General features: G+C 36.4%; 1 protein-coding gene across 12 annotated transcripts; it reads left to right on the plus strand.

The window, feature by feature from the left end:
• The first annotated feature begins 10,599 nt into the window (after positions 1 to 10,599).
• On the plus strand, positions 10,600 to 21,553 carry LOC126725690 (receptor-like serine/threonine-protein kinase NCRK). 12 transcript variants are annotated; one of them, XM_050430595.1, is made up of 13 exons: positions 10,600 to 10,905; positions 12,836 to 12,907; positions 13,627 to 13,693; positions 14,084 to 14,164; positions 14,511 to 14,630; positions 15,511 to 15,624; positions 16,060 to 16,332; positions 16,536 to 16,777; positions 16,913 to 17,209; positions 17,487 to 17,723; positions 18,348 to 18,575; positions 19,498 to 21,190; positions 21,316 to 21,553. In XM_050430595.1, exons 4-12 carry the CDS (start codon positions 14,095 to 14,097, stop codon positions 19,876 to 19,878), a joined length of 1,962 nt encoding a protein of 653 aa, XP_050286552.1. In that variant the 5' UTR covers positions 10,600 to 10,905; positions 12,836 to 12,907; positions 13,627 to 13,693; positions 14,084 to 14,094; the 3' UTR covers positions 19,879 to 21,190; positions 21,316 to 21,553. The 12 variants fall into 12 exon arrangements, with proteins under 12 accessions (XP_050286552.1, XP_050286501.1, XP_050286528.1 ...); XM_050430544.1 differs by having other exon boundaries at positions 13,636 to 13,693; XM_050430571.1 differs by lacking the exon at positions 10,600 to 10,905 and adding an exon at positions 12,333 to 12,351 and having other exon boundaries at positions 13,636 to 13,693.
• The last annotated feature ends 168 nt before the right edge of the window (positions 21,554 to 21,721 follow it).

A 21,721-nucleotide genomic window follows, 5' to 3' on the forward strand; every position in this document is an offset into this window, starting at 1 on the left:
CCTAATTCTATTCACAACTTCTGATTATTAGAATTGGCAAAGATTTGAGATTTTCTAGCATTTTCTCTACTTTTGAATGGTGTCAGCTTGAAGTAGTCGACGTTCATCCAGAAACCCATGGCTTGTTTGCTCTGAATGTAGTTTCAGAGCCTCAGTTTCACCATTATTAGACCTCACAAAAATGAGGTTTCCTTAAAAAGTTTGATTTTTTAATTGAATAAATAAAGTAAAATGGAGTGTAATTGATATGGCGGTCAAGTCTTGGACCGGTACCTTCTGGTGTTTTGAATGGAAAGTATAGGGTTTAAATCCCTCCTTTCTCAATTATCGAATTATTAAAAAAAGTATGGCGGGTCAAATTCAGAATTTCAGTCAAGGACCCTGGTATCTCGAGTGTTCGCAGCATAACTAGAAAACATAACTAGAAAACTAGTTTATGATCAAGCATGATGATGCCAACGTCAAATGAAGAGCTTGATCCGGAGTTTAGATACATTAGATACATCCCACAATCTTAGAATAGCTTCTCTGTTCATTAAGTACGCCAAGAATCTTAGGGCACTGCCCGTTGCATGCAGCATAATTTTCAGGTTAGTTTCAAAAGAATTTAAACGCCAACAACCAATTACTTCAAATTTCTATTAAGATTTGGTTAATTATTAGGGTTTTTTTTTTTTTCATTTTTTTTAGAAAAGATTTGGTAATTATTAGGGTTTATTTATTTTTATTTTTATTTTTATTAATATTTTTATGAAGTAGGAAAGTTAGCTTGGTTATCTTTGTTTTAATTGGTGTAGAAAGAAAGTCTATTCTTTAGAGTAAAAGAAAAGTCAATTCTTTACTAAAAAAACAATTGCTCTTTCTTGTTAAAAAAAGAAGAAGTAATATATTCCTTGTCCATCAAGAAATAACCAAGCAAGCATATCCCGATATTGATGGAATCATGAAACAAATTTGAGAAGCTACATGATGGGTGTAAATGTTGTGGTTCAAGATAACCAACCCGCAAGTGGTCAAAATCTTTTATAGTAGTCGAAGTAAAAATTATTTTAAATTTTAAACTTTAGTTTTTCAAATTTGATTGTTAGATTGTTTGATTAGAGATTGTGAAGTTTAGTTTTTGAGTGATAAATTTCTTAATTTAAAGATTGTAGGGACACGATTTTCGTTAACCCGGTCCTGAATGATCAGGCCCTGGCCCAAGAAGTCCCACACAATGAAGTTTGTAGAGTATGGGCTGAAGAACTCGGTTCCAGTTGGCTCAAACGGTTCATTGCATGTTCTTAGTGGATGTAGAAACGTAAATCACGAAGATGTAAGTGAAAGTCGAAGTTCTATTCATGGACAAGCTTTCATACAATGACTTCTTTCTTTTCTCTCTCTTCCCTCTCCCCTCTCTCCTTTTTTTTGTCCTCCTTTCTGGGGGACTCTTACATATAATATAGGCCCTCTCCTATCATCTGGGCCCTATACTTGTTGATCATCCAAACACCCACTTGAGCATCTGTCCCATCAGACGCCCTTACCAGTTCTTTGTGAGTTGCAGTGACTAAGGTAACACTGTTCAGGGGTCTTCTCCTCATTAATGCGACTAGGAGGGTAGTTGTGGTGCATTTAATGTGGTGGTGACAACCTTTGCTGGGATATTTTGAGCATTCTTTCTGTTTATGCGTTGGGAGTGAGGGCTATAGTAACTGGGACGCATCATTGATCTGGACTTTGGGATGTCCGAGGAGGGATTACTCCTCGGACGTGTTTTCTTCGCCCAGTTGGCTTGGGTAGGGATTTATGGGCCGCGCGTCTCTTCGGACAGGATCGTCCTCGGACGGGCCCAAGGCCCAGCCAACTTGTTATTCTGGGCCGGTCCCCACAATAGCCCCTCAAAACTCCGGTTTTGATCTCCCTCCGAGGAGAAAAGCGGGGTTTTGACATTTATGAAGGATGGAACGGATGACTTCTTGGTCCGCGCGCATGGGCAGTTACTTTTGACGCGCCACAAGTTACGAGGCGCGGCCATTTACTCCAGACAACTTTATGTCTCCTTCATCCAACGGCGAGATGTGGATCTGACGGCCAGCATTGCTCCTTGAATTCGTGAGCGGGAGGGGTTTTTTCTCTCTCCCTCCTACCTTATAAAGCGCTTGAGAGACTCCTTTTTTCTTTTTTATCCGCACATCAGAACAGAGAGCTCCAGAGAACTTCAGCGCCCAGAAATCCTTGAGCACCTCCTTCCTTCAAATCTCCATAATCGTTTCTGCGAAGTGCTCTCCCTAGAAGAGATTTCCGATCACCTCACCGGTCATTTGTGAAGATATTCGTAAGTTCCGTTCGCTCCGTCGCTTCGATTTTCTCCACGGATTTTATTTTTCTCCTCGGTCTTTATTTCCGTTTCTCCAGTTCAGCTTAAATGGGTAGATTCAAAAAACTAGTAGACACTCCAGCTGCTATGGAGGCTTTTAGGGCAAAATACCATATCTCGCCGTGGGTGGTTCTGCGGTACTGTCCCCCCGAAGGAGTACTGTTAGATAGAGGAGTGGGTGAAGTGGTCATTCCCATGATTGCCTTTATTCAAGGGGGAATGACGCTCCCCATGCGTAGGATTACCCGGGACTACTTGTTCCACCATAGGTTGACGCCACATCAATGCGCTCCAAACATGTTCAGGGTATTAGGCTGCATAGACATCTTGAACGAGCGAATGGGTTTGGGTCTGACTTGCATGACGTGGTACACATGTACGAGTGCCATTACGTCGAGAATGGAGGGTATTACCTTAAATCTCGATCCGAGATGGTTAGGCTAATCTCCTATCTCCCCATATCCAATAAGACTATGAAGGATGATTTCCTCATTGCCTCAGGAGAATGGAGTGATGGTCTTCATTGTCCAACTCAGGCAGGAACCCCAGGTGCGGCGCCTTTAGGCCCAATCCTTTAGGGGAGGGGCTTAGCTCCTTGGACTTACTCTCTTTTCCGCTTGTCATAAATCTTTTAGTTTAATTCTAATTTTCTTCTCGGCTGTATTGCAGATAAAGCTTTGGTTGCTCCCAGGCTGAGCCACGTGAACGTTCCGGCCTTAAATTATCTTTTAAGGTCAGAAATCTACGTCCACGAGGATGGGCAGCTGCGTGCGTGTCATTTGGTTTTGGGCTATCAACCACTAACCCGTGCTTTCCAACCCGTTGGCCACGCCATTAGAGCTGGTAGCCCCCAGTTAGCTAGGATTGACGTGTCCAAGCCTGGGTGTTTGGCCCGAGTAGATCTTAAGCCAGTCATGCTACCTGGAGTTCGGGATCCTCCACCGGTCGTGCAACTGCCTCCAGAAGATCTTGAAGTCGCCGCGCCAGCTGAGGAAGAGGCCGAATCATCTCGTCTTTCCCTTGAGGAGGAAATAGACGAGTTTCATTTTGAGGAGGAGGTTGACAAAGCCCCCGTAGTTGAGCTCTCGGACCCTGAAGGAGAGCAGGATCGCAACTCCGTGGCTGGCGGTCCAATCATTATAACTTGCTCGGACGATTCTTCAGACGAGGAAGTAAGCGATATGGCTGGTAAGGGAAAGTCTTTGCGAGAACTGATGTCCAGCCGAGGAAAGGGTCGGTCCTCAAAGGCGCCTGCCAAGGCACAAACCCATGACCCTCCTCCAATCACCCCTCAGGTTCCTTCTGACCCTGGCCTTAAGGTTAACCCTGACCTAAAAAAGAAGAGGCCGGCTGACATTCCTGAGGAGGGTGAAGTGGCGCCCCGCCCGGCCAAGCAGCAAAAGGCCACTCGGGGACAGAGGAGTAAGAGGGCTAACTCCACGGAGAGCCGGGATGAGGAGAATCGGGCTGAGGTGCGCGTTAATCCCCACGCATGGAGTCCGAAGATGGAGCTAGACGGGGTTGCTATCCCCTATACTGCCTCTGTTCGCAAGTACAATAGGGGCAGAGCGGGCTACATAGCTGAGGCCCTGGAGCAGCCAGTGCTCCTTCCTCGGGATATGGAGGCTTACAGGCGGTTCTCCCAGCCCGAGCTTTTTCTGTCCCTTAAGAGGGACCTTGCGATGGTAAGCCATTCTTGCACCATTTTATCAAGCCATCAACATTGTTGCATTCTGTCCTAATTCTGGTTTTGTTTTGTTGGCAGATCATCCAGCAGGTGTTTGTAGCTGAGGAGTTTTGCCGCAGCAACCGCAGCTTGGCTGAAGCTGAAGTTCAATCTCAGGCTGAGGTGGAGAAGACCGTGGGGTCCCTCAAGCAAGAAATCTTTGAACTAACGGAGAAGTTCAAAGAGTCAAAGAAACAGCGCAAGAGCGCGGAGGCTGGCCTGAAGAATGCTGAAACACAAGCAGAGGATCAGCGCCAGAAATTGTACGTAACTGAAACCAGTCTTGCTACTGAGCAGCAGAATGTACTAGATCTCAAGGCCGCTCTGTAGAAAGCTCAGGATGAGATGAGGCGGGTTAAAGAAGAGGCCCAGCTGATCCGAGAGGTTGCAGAGACTGAAAAGAAAGCTTCTCATCAGCTCGGGGTCCAAGAAACGGAGGCTAGGCTATCCGAGGAGATCCCCGAGGTGTGTAGGGAATACTGCAGCATTTCATGGGCTCACGCCCTTGATGCTGCAGGAATTCCTGCGGATTCGGCGCTGAGACTGCCTGAGAATGTCTTCTACCCTCAGGAGATCCGAGAGAATCCTGATGGCGTCCAAGCAGCTTCTGAGCAGGACTTGGCGGTGCCTGATGCCATCCCCATGCCTGATAAAGCGAAGGATCCCGCCATGGACTCTATCTCCGAGGCTCCTCCTCCTCAGCCAGAGCAGAAGAAGGATCCTCCTGCTAAGGCTTAGCTCTTAGGCTTTTAATTTTTGTACTTCCCCTTTTTTTTTTGAATGAGAGTCGTCCTGTTTTTGTGTTTTTTTGTAAGGATCTCTCTTTGTATTGACCTCGGGATATTAATGTAGAATGTTCTCTTTGTTTTCTATGGATATATGCTGGTACCATCCCTTTATTTAACGTTTGCCATGGTGTAAATAAATATAAATGGTTGAGATAAAAAGGATGCCGTGCGGTGAATTTGAATATGGGTTGCAATAATGCTAAGCTGTGCGCACACCTTGAAATGATTTCCCTTAAGTAATAATTTCCCCTAAATTTGTGGTCTGAGGATCACGCAAGACTTAGGTTCTGTTTAAAACTTGGATAAATTGTCATAAGTAATAATTTCCTCTAAGTCTGTGGTCCGAGGAGCCATGCAGGACTTAGGTTCTGTTTAAAACTATGAATAGTTGTTATAAGTAATAATTTCCCCTAAGTCTGTGGTTCGAGGAGTCATGCAGGACTTAGATTCTGTTTAAAACTTGGATAAATTGTCATAAGTAATAATTTCCCCTAAGTCAGTGGTCCGAGGAGCCATGCAGGACTTAGGTTCTGTTTAAAACTTAGATAAATTATCATAAGTAATAATTTCCCATAAGTCTGTGGTCTGAGGAGCCATGCAGGACTTAGGTTCTGTTTAAAACTATGAATAGTTGCCATAAGTAATAATTTCCTCTAAATCTATGGTCCGAGGAGCCATGCAGGACTTAGGTTCTGTTTAAAACTTGGATAAATTATCATAAGTAATAATTTCTCATAAGTCTGTGGTCTGAGGAGCCATGCAGGACTTAGGTTCTGTTTAAAACTATGAATAGTTGCCATAAGTAATAATTTCCTCTAAATCTATGGTCCGAGGAGCCATGCAGGACTTAGGTTCTGTTTAAAACTTGGATAAATTGTCATAAGTAATAATTTCCCCTAAGTCTGTGGTCCGAGGAGCCATGTAGGACTTAGATTCTGTTTAAAACTATGAATAGTTGTCATAAGTAATAATTTCCCCTAAGTTTGTGGTCCGAAAAGCCATGCAGGACTTAGGTTCTATTTAAAACTTGGATAAATTGTCATAAGTAATAATTTCCCCTAAGTCTGTGGTCCGAGGAGCCATGCAGGACTTAGGTTCTGTTTAAAACTATGAATAGTTGTCATAAGTAATAATTAATTTCCCCTAAGTCTGTGGTTCTTTTTATATCAATTACTGTTTATAAATCACTACAACTTTTGGACAAACAAGTTCACAAATCACTACAACAGTAGAAATCACTACAGACAACCTCACAACTCTACAACAGTAGAACTTCACAATTATATAGTCTGACAAACAAGTTCACAAATCACAACAGACAGCCTCACAACTCTACAACAGTAGAAATCACTTCTGGACAAACAAGTTAGAACTTGTTGTGTGTATATATATATATATAGTTTAGTTTCCACAACGTACTGAGAGAAGCTCTCAAACATTGCTAAAGACTATATACTATATATATAGTGCCACAATGTCTGAAATAGAGAGAACTAATATTTCCGAACGTCATCTACACAATCATGAAACATACCGGTAGCGTTTTCATTTTCTTCTTCAATATCATAGTTTTTTTTTTTTTTTTGGTGAATTCAATATCATAGTTAATTGGCTCATAGTTACCTCAAAAACTTTTTTCTGTTCATGATATAGTTGGTGTACTAATATATATAGTACTATTTTTTTTTAATTCAATTGTACTAATATAGTACTAATGTTATTGTTGTTGTTGTTGTTGTTTTTTTTTTTTTTTTTTTAGAGAGTTTTAGCCTATGGTGCCTGCTCCTGATAACACGTTGATTTTCTTTATTTATTTTTTTCCAATTTACAAATTTGATTGTTACTTGGATTTTTATTATTATTATTATTTAATAATTGATATTCCTTTTTCATTCTTAACCAGCTTTAACTTAGATGAAGTTGTGAGCGCGATGGGATTGAAAGCTTCAATTTTGAATGCTTTTTATGGCCTATTGAGCAGGTTTGGGTTCTTGGTTTTATCTCTCTATTCCTTTGTTTTTCATTTTTTTTCAAGATGATTGGATCAATTTTTGTTTAATAATTGATTTTTTAACTTTTGTTTTATACGAGTTTCAGCTTAAAAACTGTTGCGATCGAAGTGGTGAAACTAATTTATGAAGCACTTGTTTAATAATTGTTATTTGCCTTTTAGTTTTCTACAAGTTTCAACTTAAGTTCGGCAGTTAATTTATTGAAGGGATTTAATTTAATTTTTTTTTTTTTTTTGGTGGAAGTTAAGTGGATTTTGATTTTCCTTTGTTTGGAAGAAAAATTAATATTAAAGCTGAAGGGTTTCTTGTTTATGTATGTGGCAGTAATGAAGCACTCTCTTTCATTGAAGCATTTCACGCGCTTCTTGATGACCTCGCCTTGTTTCCGACTGCCTTAATTGGTATACACTTTCAAGTCTTGGGCGTCTCGCCACTTCATACACATTTTGCTATCATCTTGCTTTTTCCCCCTAAGTCTGTGTTTAAACAGTAATTGATATGAAGTAGGAAAATTAGCTTGGTTATCTTTGTTTTAATTGATATAAAAAGAAAGTCTATTCCTTAGTGTAAAAGAAAAGTAAATTCTTTACTAAAAAAAAAAATTGCTCTTTCTTGTTAAAAAAAAAAAGTAATATATTCCTTGTCCATCAAGGAATAACCAAGCAAGCACATCCCGATATTGATGGAATCATGAAACAAATTTGAGAAGCAACATGATGGGTGTAAATGTTGTGGTTCAAGATAACCAACCCGCAAGTGGTCAAAGACTTTTATAGTAGCAGAAGTAAGTAAAAATTATTTTAAATTTTAAACTTTAGTTTTTCAAATTTGGTTGTTAGATTGTTTGATTAGAGATTGTGAAGTTTAGTTTTTGAATGATAAATTTCTTAATTTAAAGATCTTATTGGATTACGTATTGATAAGTTTAATAAAATTTGTTATTAATTAATACAGGCTTCATGTTAAGTTGTTATTTAAACAAATATGAAATTGTATTTGTAAAAGTGTTGAAATTAATTGTAAGGACCAGATTTGAATTCCTAGCCCACTACGTGGATAGACGTAGGCCCAAAAAGTCCAAAACAATGAATTTGTAGAGAATGAGTTTGGATACTGGGTTTTAGTTGATCAAACAAACACAAAAATGGATTCAGATCATAGGAGAATGAAAAGAAAAGAGGCTCGTATTGAAGAAAAATCGTCCTTGAAAAGATCCGAGGAGGTCTGATCTTATGTATTGATCTCAAGTTTAGTTCTTAGATGCTACAGTATTTTTTCTTGTGAATTTTCTCTCTCTTCTCTTGTTTTCCCCCCCTTTCTTTATATACTCTCCTTCCTTCTCTTCTCCCTCTTCCACGTGCATCCTAGCCGGTTGGTGTTGATACTTGCCCCATCTATCCCTTTCATAAGTCTTCATGTAATAGCTGTAAGGCTGAAATACACTGTTCAGGTATCACCTCCACATTAATGCGGCCAGGGTGTTAGCTGCAGTGCATTTAATGTGGTGGTAGCTACTTTCTCTTTAGATATTTTAAGGCATCTTTCAGATAATCACTCTAACAATGCTTATGTTATCACTACCGACAAGACTTTTTGGAATCTTACTCCTGAGTGATAGACAACCTTTTTAAACCTCGGCCCTGGTTAGCCAAGGATGAATTTATCCTCGGCCCATCCCTTGAGCCATAGTGGTCGAAGTTGACCTTTATTCACTAATACAACCTTGTTTAACAAAGATTTCTCGTCCTTGGACAAACTCGTCTTCGGATTGGGCCCTAAATCTATAACACAAACAAATGACAGACTCCCAGGCCCAATATCCCTACATTAATTAAATTATTATTTTTGAATCAATTATGTATAAAATTCTCAATAGAAAAATCAACATTAGAGTAAAGACCACTTGCCCAAGGAAGTATTAGTCATCGTGTTGCACGAAATTATTCGAAGTAATATTCGTGTTGAAGCTGAAGCTGACTTGAAAAATTGTTTGGACTATAAAAACTTGTTAAGGTAAATTGTTATGTGTTTATTTGATCTTAAAATAAATTTTTTTATTTTTTTATGCGATGTGAAATACCTTCTTCAGTCAAAAAAAAAAAAAAAAAAATATATATATATATATATATTTTATTATTTTTATATAGAATAATACCAAATTCATGTTTTAATTTTTTTCTTTTTAAATTTAGTATCCGTTTGGGTACAGTTGAAACAGACCTAGCGTTTGCGTTTCAGCGTTTTCCATTTTTTTTTTTTTTTTTGAGAATGTGCACTAGCTTTTTTTTGCTTTTCCAGTGGGTTCTGTGTACTATTCACGGGACAGACAAACCTCTTTTTTCAACAAAAATTTCATTAAAAATAAGTTCTAAGGCACTATTCACATATTTAAAAATTATTTTACTACAGTGTTTTTAGTTTTTAGTTTTCAGCAAAATAAGCTGATCCAAACACATCCTTAGCATCGACGGGAGAGAAATCGTGGCTCCACAACTAGTAATAATATATTCCTATTAATCTTATTTTAAGTATGAAAATACAAAGTTTTATTATTATGTATTCTTCGGTTATTTCTTATGTTTAAAAGTTTCTTATCAATTTAGTTATCCAAGTGAGTGAGAACTTCAAAATGCTTTATCATTGTAATTTGTCTTGAGATTCAAATTTAATAGAACAATGATGTGTAAGATTGTGAAGCTCAAAAGCATATACAGCACAATAATATGAGGTTAATCAAAAGCTAAATGGTTTCAATTTTATATATATATATATATATAAAAGTTTTAGTTGACTTTTACTTTTTCCTATAAAAGTTTTCCTAAAATGATTTAAAAACATAAGTCCAAAGGGCATACATTAGTACAACTCATAAAATAAATAAATAATCGTTTAACTTTTTATTGACATTTTTGAGGCACAATTTTACAAGGCATAATGCTCATAGATATTCTTTAATTGAGAATAATTTATATTCCATTTTTAAACTCTTTATCAAATTCTACTTAGATTTTATTATATATTTAAACTCTCAATTTTTTTTTTGGTTAATAGGAAATATCATTCAACTAAGCCAAAATTTAAACTCTCAATTAGTATCTTGTTTGATCATATATTCATATTTTCTTTAAGTAGTAAAATAGTTAATTCCAAATATAAAGACTTTTATTTATTTATTTTTAAAGTGCATAGTATATACATATTAATACTTAATAATAATAATTATATTTCATAATTAGAGATATATAATATAAAAGTTAAAGTTACGCAATTTTTATTTATTTATAGAAACACGCAAATTTCTTAACTAATCCTAAAAGTTAAAGTTAGGCAAATATGTGAAGTGATGGTTGAAATCATAAATTTTAGTGACGGTGAAAATTAGTCAGATAATTTCATCCAAGCCGTTGAAAAGGAAGACCATACTTCTAGCATAAATCATGACCGCAAGATGAGATCCCAAACCAGCTCCAGATCTAGCTGGTGGTCCCCCCCGCGGCACATGCCGATTCCCACGTGACCTTCATTATTACTATATATATAAAAATAAAAATATAAAAAAAAAAAGCAAAAAAAAAAAAAAAAAAAAAAGAAGAAGTGGGATGGGACCAGCTGGAAAAAGCAAGCGCCACCCTCGGCACTAGTGCCCCCATCAAAATCCTCAAAATTCTCGAAGTCTTTGCCCGCTTTCACTTTCGTGAATTCTCTGAAATCTTAGTAATGCTTTGGCGCTCTCTTTTCCATTGAAACTTTGAAGCTCTCAGCTGCTTCAGCTTCAGCATGGCGAACCACATTCTTTAATTACTACTAAATTCACAAGTTCTGTACGTAGCAGATCTCTCAAGCTTAGTGGAGTCATTTTTCTTTTGTGAAAAAAAGTTTAGCTGAGAGGAGGCTACTAATCTCATACCAAGACCAGGGCAAGCTGCAGACTTATAGATCGTCTACTAAAGAAGATTGCTGACAGCGAGACTCGAACCTAAGCAACGTCAATCCCGTTGGCTAGTGGAGTCATTTTTCTAGGTAGGTAATGCCATCCTTTCTTTCTTCTATATTCTTTCCTAAACAAGCTCTTTTTTTATTTTATTTTTTTTATTTTTAGGAGCTAGATTCTCTCTCCCTACCATTTCAAAATTCAAACTTTCCTTTCTTTGCATGAATTTTTATTTTAAGTTTAAAGTCCAATTTATTTATTTATTAATGTTACATTATTATTATTATTATTTAAAATTTTATAATTCTATAACTGGGGACAGATTTAAACTGAAGAATGTATTAGTTGAAAATGGCAGAATGTACCATATGAGCTGGTAATGGCTATTTGCTTAAGTTATCGTTTAAAAACTTATACAGGAGGATGACGTATTGACATTCTTTTTTTAATGTACAGCTGTACTTTTATTTTCATCCTTTTAAATTGTAGAATATTTAAATTTAGTTTTTTTTTTTTTTTGAAAGCAATATTTAAATTTAGTTTAGAAAATAGGAATTTGACCAAATTTTTAAGAGTAGAAACTAGAAAGTGTTTTTATTTATATTTTTAGAGAAAGTGTATTTTAGTTGATATAACACTAGTTTAAGTAGGTAGGAGTAGTAGAGGATTGGTTTACAACATCATGACGTGGCACGAGAGGACTGGCTAATTAGTTTGGACCTGATTGGCCTTCAGTGCATTATCATGGGTATTTTAATTTTGTAATATAAAAAAATATTTTTTTTGTTTTTGTTTTTTGTTTTGTTTTTAACATTGTGATTATTACATCCACCAAACACTGCGACAATAGAGTCGGCGGAGATTCCATTTCCAAAGCCTAATCCAATCTCAGACTCAATTTTTGGCCATTAATCAATTGGACGGTCACAATTCAACCGATTAAGTAGGCATATATTATTAACTCGATTTGGTTCTCCACGTCACATTGGGCCTACTGTGATGCAATTCCGTGGGACCCTACTTTAGTAGATGGCACAGTACACGTGGGGCCCATGTCGAGTATGCATATGAGTTGAAATTATACTTTTCATGTCGCTTTATCGACTCACTCCAACAGTGTATTTGTTGGTCCGTCTTCGAAGCCAAGTTTGAAGTTTGTTTCACACATTTGACATTTGTACTAACCGTTATTTTTCAAAAATTATAAATAAAGGAAGTTTCTTACCGTTGGATGTTTGTTTTTTCTCCAAAACTTTAAAAGTTTCCATATTAATCCAAAAAACACATATTCTATGATTATATAATTTGACCTAAAATCATACCTAACAAAACAAAAATCAAACTTGTGCTACAACTAGTGCGTACATGGGAAGTAATAGGCAGCCAGTGTAAGATAGATATAACAAAAATTGTGACATTTTATGCAGTAATAAAACCGTTTAACAAAAGTTTAGCTAATCACTAATGATGAAGATTAGCTAAAGTGATGGTTGAGAAGTCTCTTTCCGATTTGAAAAAGTGTTGCTTTCAAAGAGGTGGGTGATGGGTTTGTTTTTTGTTTTTTATTATCCTTCATACATTCCCTATTTGAATAATTTCAATATCAAGCACCCCATTATTCTCTATCCAGATTATTTGATGTCATTTATCATTTATGTAAGTCTTGTCTGCACTGCCTTTTTTTTACTTCCAGCTACTATTTGTGATGGGCATGCATTCCTAATAATTAATTTTTTGATTTTCTGGGTACATATTTAAGATGTGCTTTCATTTGACTAATCATGTTTAGAATATGAAAAGCAAGTTAGTGGGGGCATGTGGGTTTTGATTTGTCTGATATTTAGAGTACTTTTCAGCTGCCTATGCGCTGCTTTACTAGTTTTTATCAGATTCTCAGACAAGTTTTGTGGGTTGTCTGGTTTGGCTTTGCTGTTTCTTACTCTCTTAAGTGTAGCAATTTGTTCTGAAAATGCTTATTCATTTTCTACTCTCTTTAGTTAACCATATTTATGTTTATAGGTTGGCCATTTTTGCCTCCATTAATGCCCTTGTCTTCATTTTGGTGAGCTGAGACTGTAGTTATACCTTGAGGTAGGGCTCATATCCAGCTGAATATGTTAATTTTATTATTTGATGTAACTATGCTGCGGTAATGCATATAAGTTTTAAATGACTGGTGGAAATGTGCTAGTTTCTCATGCATTAATGCATTCAAGTTTTTAAGTTTGTGTCATTATCTCTCTGGGTATGTAGTTAATTAGCTAATTATTCCAAAATGTAGATGACCAATAACTATACAGAGTAATTATACCAAGAGCTTGAATTTAAAGTCTCCTGCTATAGTCTAACTTTTCACTGGTCCATACATGGCGTGGGAATTTTTAGTACTTAGGTTGGCATGAATTGGAAGTTTCAGATGTTTGTTGGCCAACCATGAAATTGGACATTCCATATATCTCTATTCTTGACTTCAGGGTGTCTATATGTGTCTCAGATTTTCTGAGAATATCAATACCAACTCTAGGTTTCACCAGTGTTCACTCTCCCAGGCTCCCCACACCTTGCTCTCCTCCTGCAATTTCATCCTTTTTAGATGATTTGAAAGTGAAAATTGAACCATGGTTCGTTGTTTTCAGCTCTGTTTTAATGTTCCCATCATCTTAATATATGTAACATGATGGGTTATGAGAGATTTTTTTTCCTCCATTCATATAAGTTTTTTGATTCATTTCATTAACATTTCCATTTCTTTTTTCTTCCTGCATAGATACTTGGTTTCTTGCTTGAATTAAAATGTTAACTTTTATCAGCTTATGCAGTTTGGAGGGGTTCGAGATCAGTGAAATTTAAAGAGGAAAGCTCTTGTCCCTAATGAAGGTTGATTCAGAACACTCCTTTTCCATTATGTTATTTTATGATTTCTACAACAGTATAATTTTGATTCAGTTTACTTGGTTCCGTTGCTAAAAAAATGTAATGTTATTTAACCAGTTTCTTGGGAAAATTAATGAAATTGATAGGTCTTTTATAACTAATTGAAGATTAAATCCAGGTTTTTATTAATTTATATTTTTTAAAGCTTGCTATCAGCAGACTTTACTAGTAAGTTTAAAATAACTTGGGAACATAATCAGAAATACCTGCTGTCAGTTTGTAAGATGTTGATGTTGAAATTATCGTTTTTCTCTTCTGCAAATTATGAAGTACAAAATTTTGATGATTTGTAAGTGTGTTGAATGGATTCATTCTCTTTCATTCTACTGTTAGGTTGGTAACAAATGAAGCTCCAAACCAAAGTTGTTATTGCTTGTCTCCTCAGCTTGTTCTGGATTCAGCAAAGCCATTGTGGTTAGTATTAGAACTTATATTATTTCAGGAATTTGTCTCTGATTATTTTTAGCTTAACATTGGGAAAAATAAGGAAAATCTTTACCTGGATTGCAAGCTTCTGAAACTTAAAATGGCCCAAATCCTGCACAAACTTGGGGATTTATGGGCCAACCAAAGAATACACTTGATTTCCCCTATGTTCAACAATTTGTTGTATAGAATCTGCAAATAGTGTTGCTTTTATTTCAATATTTTAAGCAATTATGTATTTGAAGAGACCTAGTCATGGCATTGCTTCTCAATAATAACATCCACAAATAATAAGTTATGAAGCTTGTTTCTCAAGTTCAATATTTGGTGGCAGATGAACTTTCTGATACTTCTGGAGTAAACAAATGGACATGTAAATGTTCTTCTACATATCAAGGAAACCAGAGCTCTGCTCTTAAATCCAACTGTTCCACTTCCTGTGATTGCCTTCCAGGTATGCTGCATTTTTATTGTATATGAACCCAGAAGATTTGGTTTGCATTTTAAACTACTGCTGATTCAAGTATGCTGCTGATAAACATCTTGCATAACATCCTCTCTCTAAATCTCTAATTTTTAGTCAATTAATGTATTTGAATTCAACTATATGTGTTCTTATTCAAATTGGTTAAAAGAAAAGTTCCCTTAGAAGCTTCTACCAACAGCACACTTACCCATAAGAGAATATGAGGAAAAAAAAAAAAAGTGCATAACAGAGTAGTTCTATAAACAATTCAATGTTTGTGAGTAATATTTTCAGATACCTTTTCAGACTTATTACTGATACCAGGGAACAATGAAGCTTCATAGGGTCTTTCGTAGTTGAATTAAATATTCAATCAAATGATATTGAACGTGTTTCTTATCTCTTCTCATTTAATTTGTTTTCACTTGAACCTCCTATCAATTGATGCTAGAACATAAAGTAAGGTAATAACTTCTCACATTGTCATTATTATAGTCTTGGATAAAGTGCGTAGGAGCCTTTGCTGCTATATTGGGTGTTTTCAATATGATGTTTCTACAATTGAATGGAGAAAGTCTCTGTAAGATGCATGTGTGTGTGTTTCTCATATGTTTTGATGGGAGCTCTTAGGAGAGATCTGAATGTCCTGGTTGCACTATTTGTTGAATCCTTGCGTGTTGTAAGTTTTTTACACCCATTAGGAGCGTTGTGTTTTTTGAGTACCAACAATTGTTTTACCTATGCATTTTTATAATGGTTTCTTTGCATTTATATATAATGTCCATCTAATTATATCATGTATCTCTGGGCAGCTGTGATCACTGTGTCATATGTAATGCTAACTTCATTAGATTATCCTCCAATGTAGATGCTGGAGGAAGTGGGGGCACATGGACGTGTACCTGTGCTGCTGACGGTTTCCCTAAAGTAGCTTCTAACAATGTTGATACAAATTGTTTTACAGCCTGCAACTGCACTTCTGGTATGTTACTTTCTGTCTCTTTTTCTTTCTGTTGAAATCCTTACAGAACCTGAATAACTCAATAGTTAAATTGTCGCTTTGCTATGAATATGATTGATTTTCGCTTCACATAAATTCTCTGTGGAACTGGGTGCTTCATCATGCTCAAAATCAGAGTGTAGATTATGCATTAACTCTCAGCTTTATAGGGAATAATGATCAAATAATTGTGCTATTCTAGTGGATCTAAAACCTGATATCCTATTTGAATTAAGTTTTCTTTGATGGTGAAATTATTTTTTCCTTTGTCTTCTGTTCGAATGTTCTGGAATTGTATGGATAATGATGCATGAATCACCTGTCTTTATATTGAACTTTTTTTATACGTAAGTTATTTGACAGTGTTTAGATCAAGGTGCTCAAAAGCTTCTTGGGTTTCTGTTTTCTTCTTAATAGGATCTCTCAGCACGGCGCAAGTCTCAAAAAAGCACATTTCAAGCAAAGTTGTTGTTATTGTTCTACTACTATGTGTCATACTCACAACTTTTGCTTTTCTTTCCTCTGCTATGTGCTATTTCTATCGAAGGGACAAGTGCCATCTTCAACCACCAACTCTCTTATTTGATAAAGAAACAAGTTACAATAGTGCTACCAACTTAATAGGTCGTACAACTTCTTCCGCTGTAGAAACCCATGTTACTATTGATTCCCGCATATATCCTTCCGCAGGTAAGTCATCTCTTACCTTAGTTATAAGGTTGTTGTGATAAAATTGTTTCTTTAACATTTTCTTGCATGTTCATTTCCTTCACAGATTAAAGTATCAAACTGGTTTTTATGTTTTTCTTTTACAATCTTCTAATGTGCTTATTTTTGTCCAACTTTGGAGTTCATAATTAAATCATCATAAATCCTCATTTTCTACTTCACAGGGTGCTTTCGGAAGGCTTCTTCTTTATTTAGAAACCAAAGGGGGAATATACATGGAACAATTGTCCGGTTTTCATACTCTCAATTGGAAAGTGCAACCGAAAAGTTCTCAAACTCTAACCTTATAGGAGTTGGAGGAAGCAGCTCTGTTTATCGTGGTCAGCTCAAAAACGGAAGAACTGTTGCAATTAAGCGACTAATAACTCAGGGTGGACCAGATGCAGACTCTCTATTTTTAACAGAGGTACTACCCTGATTTGTCATGGCTTTGTTCCTTGGTTAAAATCATAGCATTTCCACATATTTTTAAAAAAGAAGAAGGAATTATTTGATTTTCTTTCCATTTGTTGTGGGCATTTTGCACCATCTCTTTGCTCAGATTGAACTGTTATCCAGACTTCACCATTGTCATGTGGTGCCTTTGCTTGGCTACTGCTCAGAATTTCTAGGAAAAGATGCTGAGAGGCTACTGGTATTTGAGTACATGCCTAATGGTACTTTAAGAGAGAACTTGGATGGTTACTTAGGGAAAAACATTGATTGGGCTACTCGAGTTACAATTGCAATTGGTTCTGCAAAGGGCTTGGAATATCTTCATGAAGCAGCTGCTCCAAGGATTCTGCATAGTGATGTCAAATCAACAAACATTCTTCTGGATGATAATTGGAGGGCTAAAGTAAGAACTTGATTGTTTTAGACATATTATGTGGTTATAAAATGTTAGTAAGCAAACTCCCGTTTCATAGAGAATCTAATCTAATTTTACCAGTAACCTTTTTTTACCCTTAGAGAAATTGGTTATTTCAGATGGTTGACTGATTGTCTTGGAAGTGTGAAGTTCTTGTTTCCTTGTGAAATAAAATGAGAGAACTTTGAAAATAAGTAATCACCTATTCTCCCAGTGGACATACCTATAGTGATTTTTTTTTCCTATTTACTTCATGTATGTACAGATAACTGATCTTGGCATGGCTAAAAGCTTAAGAGTGGATGGTCCACCCAGCTGTTCCAGTTCTCCAGCAAAAATGCAGGGGACTTTTGGTTATTTTGCACCTGAGTATGCAATTGTTGGAAAGGCCTCTCTCAAATCAGATGTTTTCAGCTTTGGGGTAGTTCTTCTTGAGCTTATTAGTGGCCGGCAGCCCATCTATAAATTGGCAAGCAAAGCAGAAGAAAGCCTTGTCATATGGGTATGGTATATCCTCATTGTGTTTTTGCATTAAACCAATGTTTCTAGGTGCATGTTCTATCTCATCTACTATCATGAATTTTTTCTTCTTTTCTTTTTAAGAATGAAATAATCAAAATATCAAGTGGCTTGTGTCCTACCCCCCATGGTTAAAACACTTTGTTTTACGCTTTCAGCTTTTAAAGCAATGCAAGAGAGTTTACCCTAGGTCAAGTTGAAATGCTTCTATGTATTGTGGGACACTTCTATGAGAGAATTGGTTTGTTTGACACGTGGACTTTAATACTTATCTCAACTTTTAATATTGTTTGCAGACTTATGAAAAAGTCCACCTTCATTTACTAAAAAAATTGTGTAAGCATTTTGAGTGTATTATGCAATTTTTTTGAGAATACATTGTTGTTATTTGAAGCTTCTGCCATCATACAGCTGAGCTAATTGACACCCAACTGATATTTTCATCAGTGTTTTGTAATATCTTGGAGTATATGCCGATCTTCAACTGACCTCAATTTGCACATTTGGCGTTTTTCAACAGGCAGCCATTTTTTAAAAAACTTTCATATCTATATTGTGTTTGAAAAAATCAGGAAAAATTAATCCATGTTTATTTATTTTCATGTAGGCTACCCCTCGTTTACAAGACAGTAGGCGAGTAATTACAGAGTTGCCTGATCCACGTTTAAACGGGAATTTCCCAGAAGAAGAGATGCAGATAATGGCTTACCTAGCAAAGGAGTGCCTGTTACTGGATCCTGATGATCGACCAACCATGAGTGAGGTTGTTCAAATCTTATCAACTATTGCACCTGAGAAATCTAGAAGGAGAAATCTTCCTGTAAATTTTTATCAGGTAATCAATTTGTGTCATTATTTTCTAGGTACTTTTGACTTTCTTATCACAGGTTTTCTTGTTTCTCTGGTCGGTATTTTACTAATGATTACAGGACCACCACGGGAAAGCCCTCATAAATCTTCATTGCTTAAACTTTTCAGCTCTCCTTGGCAGAGGCCTAGCTGATAAAAAATACCCTTTATAAGTGATTTTAAATCTTCTATATAGCAGTGACATTAGTAATGCATTTTTACTGAATTGTTTTAGGGAGGATCAACCAAGTATAATTGATATGTACTGAGAATTCTTATTTGATCCTGCCTTTTCTTCTCCAAACTATTTTTGACTAGTTAATTGAACATAGTTTAGCATTTTGTTTCTCTCCCAAGTTGTTTTTTTCTTAATCTCAGTAGACAGTTGAGGAATATTTTTGTAAATAACCATACAATGGCAAACTATTAAGTCAATTAAAATTGGATACGCAAGTGATAGAACAAATAAAAATTAATATTTCAATCTAATTATTACAAGTTAAAAGTACCCGTTAGGGTGCAACTTAGTGGTGGGAAACTTGGGATGAGCTATAGACCCAGACATCCTAGGTTTTGATCCCCACTATACCTGATATATTGTGTATCCGGGGTTTACTCCCCAGGGATGGGTCCAAAAGACCTTGCCTTAGTGAGATTCCACATCATCTAAAAATTATTATCAGATAAAGTCTTTCCTTCTTGCCTTCTAGGCAACTAGCCATGGTGCACATGCAATATATGTGTGCTAATAAAACAAAAAGGTTGTGTAAAAAATTAGGAGAAATAAGTTATTGTTTATTTTTATCATAGTCAAGAATAAATCTAGTATGGTAAAAGTTATTCAAATTACCTTGCATTAAACTTGAGCTAGATTTTTCAACTGATCATTTTTTTAATTTTCCATGTAGACCCATGGGATCAAAAGTGAATTGTACATTCAGAGACCTAACAACCAAGTAGAGGGTAGTGATGCAGAGTCTCAGATGCCTGCCCCAGCCAGTAAACGGTCAAATCGCTGTTCACTACAACTGTCAGGCCCTATTGATACAGAGGAGATAAGGCCAGCCTCATCGAGTAAAGAATCAACTGAGAGTTCACTGCCAGTAGATATTGACAGAATGCTGCGTGTTGGAATCAACAGAGAAGCAGACACTGTTTCCACCAATTTTATAGAGAAGTTGATCCTCTTGACTTCCAATAGTAGGAGTTGGCATGCCTCAGATGATGAACCAGTGGACTTAACTGAGCCACGGCTTGAATCATTCCGCGTGGCCAATAAGACCCTTTGACAAAAACTACCTGACATGTGCAGAGGGCTTAAGTCAAAGAGGGAAGAAAAAAAAAAAAAAAATATATATATATATATATTTCCTGGTAACATATGGTTTGTGGTGGTACAAGTTTGTTAAAGCATTTTCTTGGTTGAAGATTGCTCAGAGGATTTCATATAGGAAGCAAGCAGATTTTTAGTTAGTTTTTTCCCCCTTTAAAGAAGAAGAGCAAATTATAGGCTATCTTGTTAGATGATCATATAAGTTTCTCTGTTGTATTTTATGTATTTTAATTGTTTATGTACAGATGGAATATAGAAAATTCAAATGGTATGTTTGGAGATGGATCAGATGTGATATGTGCTTGAGACATGCATGTTGTATATTGAGTTTGGCAGGTTTGGCCAAAGGTCATGTTAGAGAGGCAAGGATCAGATAATCATACGTCAGACATAAGACATGCTGAGCACAGACATAAATTATTTTTGTAATTGTAACTAAGTCATGTTCCCTGAAGGACCCAAGTAGTAGGAGGTTTTCTTTAGTTGATTTCAGCTTCGGCCTAACTAATTTTGAGGGTAAAAAAATTTGGGGGATATTAGTCTTGAACTACAATTATCATCTAATTTTTTGTGTCAAAGGGAAATATGTAGTCATGTACAGCAGGAGAATAGAACAATGCCAAATTGTGAGTTGTTAGCAGCAGGGGAATAGAACAATGCCAAATTGTGAGTTGTTAGCAGCCTCGTTATAGGTATAACTAAATAAGTTTTTGTTGAGAAGATATAACTAAATAAGTTGGTTCCATTCGTCAAAATGAATATAAAGATTAAAGTAAATGTTATGTGCCATCCGTTGCACCAATTCTCTTCAACCTATGTACGAGTTTATAGCTTGGACCAACCGATCACCATGTGTTGGGGAATTTTAAATCAAGCTCACCAATGAGATCCAATGGTGCGACAAGATTCAGCCATGTACTTTTATCTTAGAGGTCTTAGCGAATTCCATATGTTTCGCTGTGTATGTTTGGGGTAAGTCTAAGTGGTTAAACTAGTTGTCAATATGCACTTATTACACTCTTGACTTAGTTCATGCGGTAGTTGGAGTCTAATAAAAATTTGGAGTACGCGTTTGAATGGTAGATAGAGGGTATAACTTGAGGCAAGGATGGTTTCATATATTTTGAAATACATAGCATCTACCTTCACGGGAAAGAGGGTCCCATCTACTGCCAAATAGTTGTATTTTCAGCAATGGATCCACCTCCACCACCATCGACACCACTGCTTGGCCCAGCTCCACCTGGTGGAGGATTCTTAGGCTGCTGGTGAGATGTTCTTCCCTTAACTTCTGTCTGATCTGCATGACAAGTCAATGAAGCTGGTATTTTGACATTATGTTAGATGTACTTTTTTTTCCTTTAAATTTATGGTTTTGGTTTTCATTATGCAGTGTATGGTTTCTGTGCTGCTGTGGTTTGTTTAGAAGCTGCTTTCCTCCACTCTTTGAGTCTGGGCCTCCCCCTCCCTAGTAGTGGTGCATTACTTTTGTACCTAATTTTCTAAGAGATGTATTGTTTGTGTATTTTGCGGGAAATAGTAACCAATGTCTAGTTGGCTTCTGATTTAGTCATTAAATTGTACTAGTGTAACCTTAAATTTTGTGGCAATGATGCCTTTTTATCCTCTTATTCATCTTGTTTCATGAATGTTCTCTATGTGGAAGTCTAAGTCCCGGTTGCAGATGTTCCAGTTGTGTAAACTCCTCACATTTGTGCTCTTTGCATTTGTGTTCTCACAATTTTTTGATGTGAGGGTTTGGAGTGGTCACAGCCAAGGTCTTTCTTATCGTGTGGCTA

Source organism: Quercus robur, chromosome 1, assembly GCF_932294415.1.
Source record: "Quercus robur chromosome 1, dhQueRobu3.1, whole genome shotgun sequence".
Lineage (NCBI taxonomy): Eukaryota > Viridiplantae > Streptophyta > Magnoliopsida > Fagales > Fagaceae > Quercus > Quercus robur.

What these genes read in the sequence shown, in the direction of transcription:
- LOC126725690 (XM_050430595.1), top strand. Translation starts at nt 14,095, where the DNA reads ATGAAGCTCCAAACCAAAGTTGTTATTGCTTGTCTCCTCAGCTTGTTC. An exon ending in TTCCTGTGATTGCCTTCCAG is followed by an intron (nt 14,631 to 15,510) that starts GTATGCTGCATT and finishes CCTCCAATGTAG; the next exon opens with ATGCTGGAGGAAGTGGGGGC. An exon ending in CCGCATATATCCTTCCGCAG is followed by an intron (nt 16,333 to 16,535) that starts GTAAGTCATCTC and finishes TCTACTTCACAG; the next exon opens with GGTGCTTTCGGAAGGCTTCT.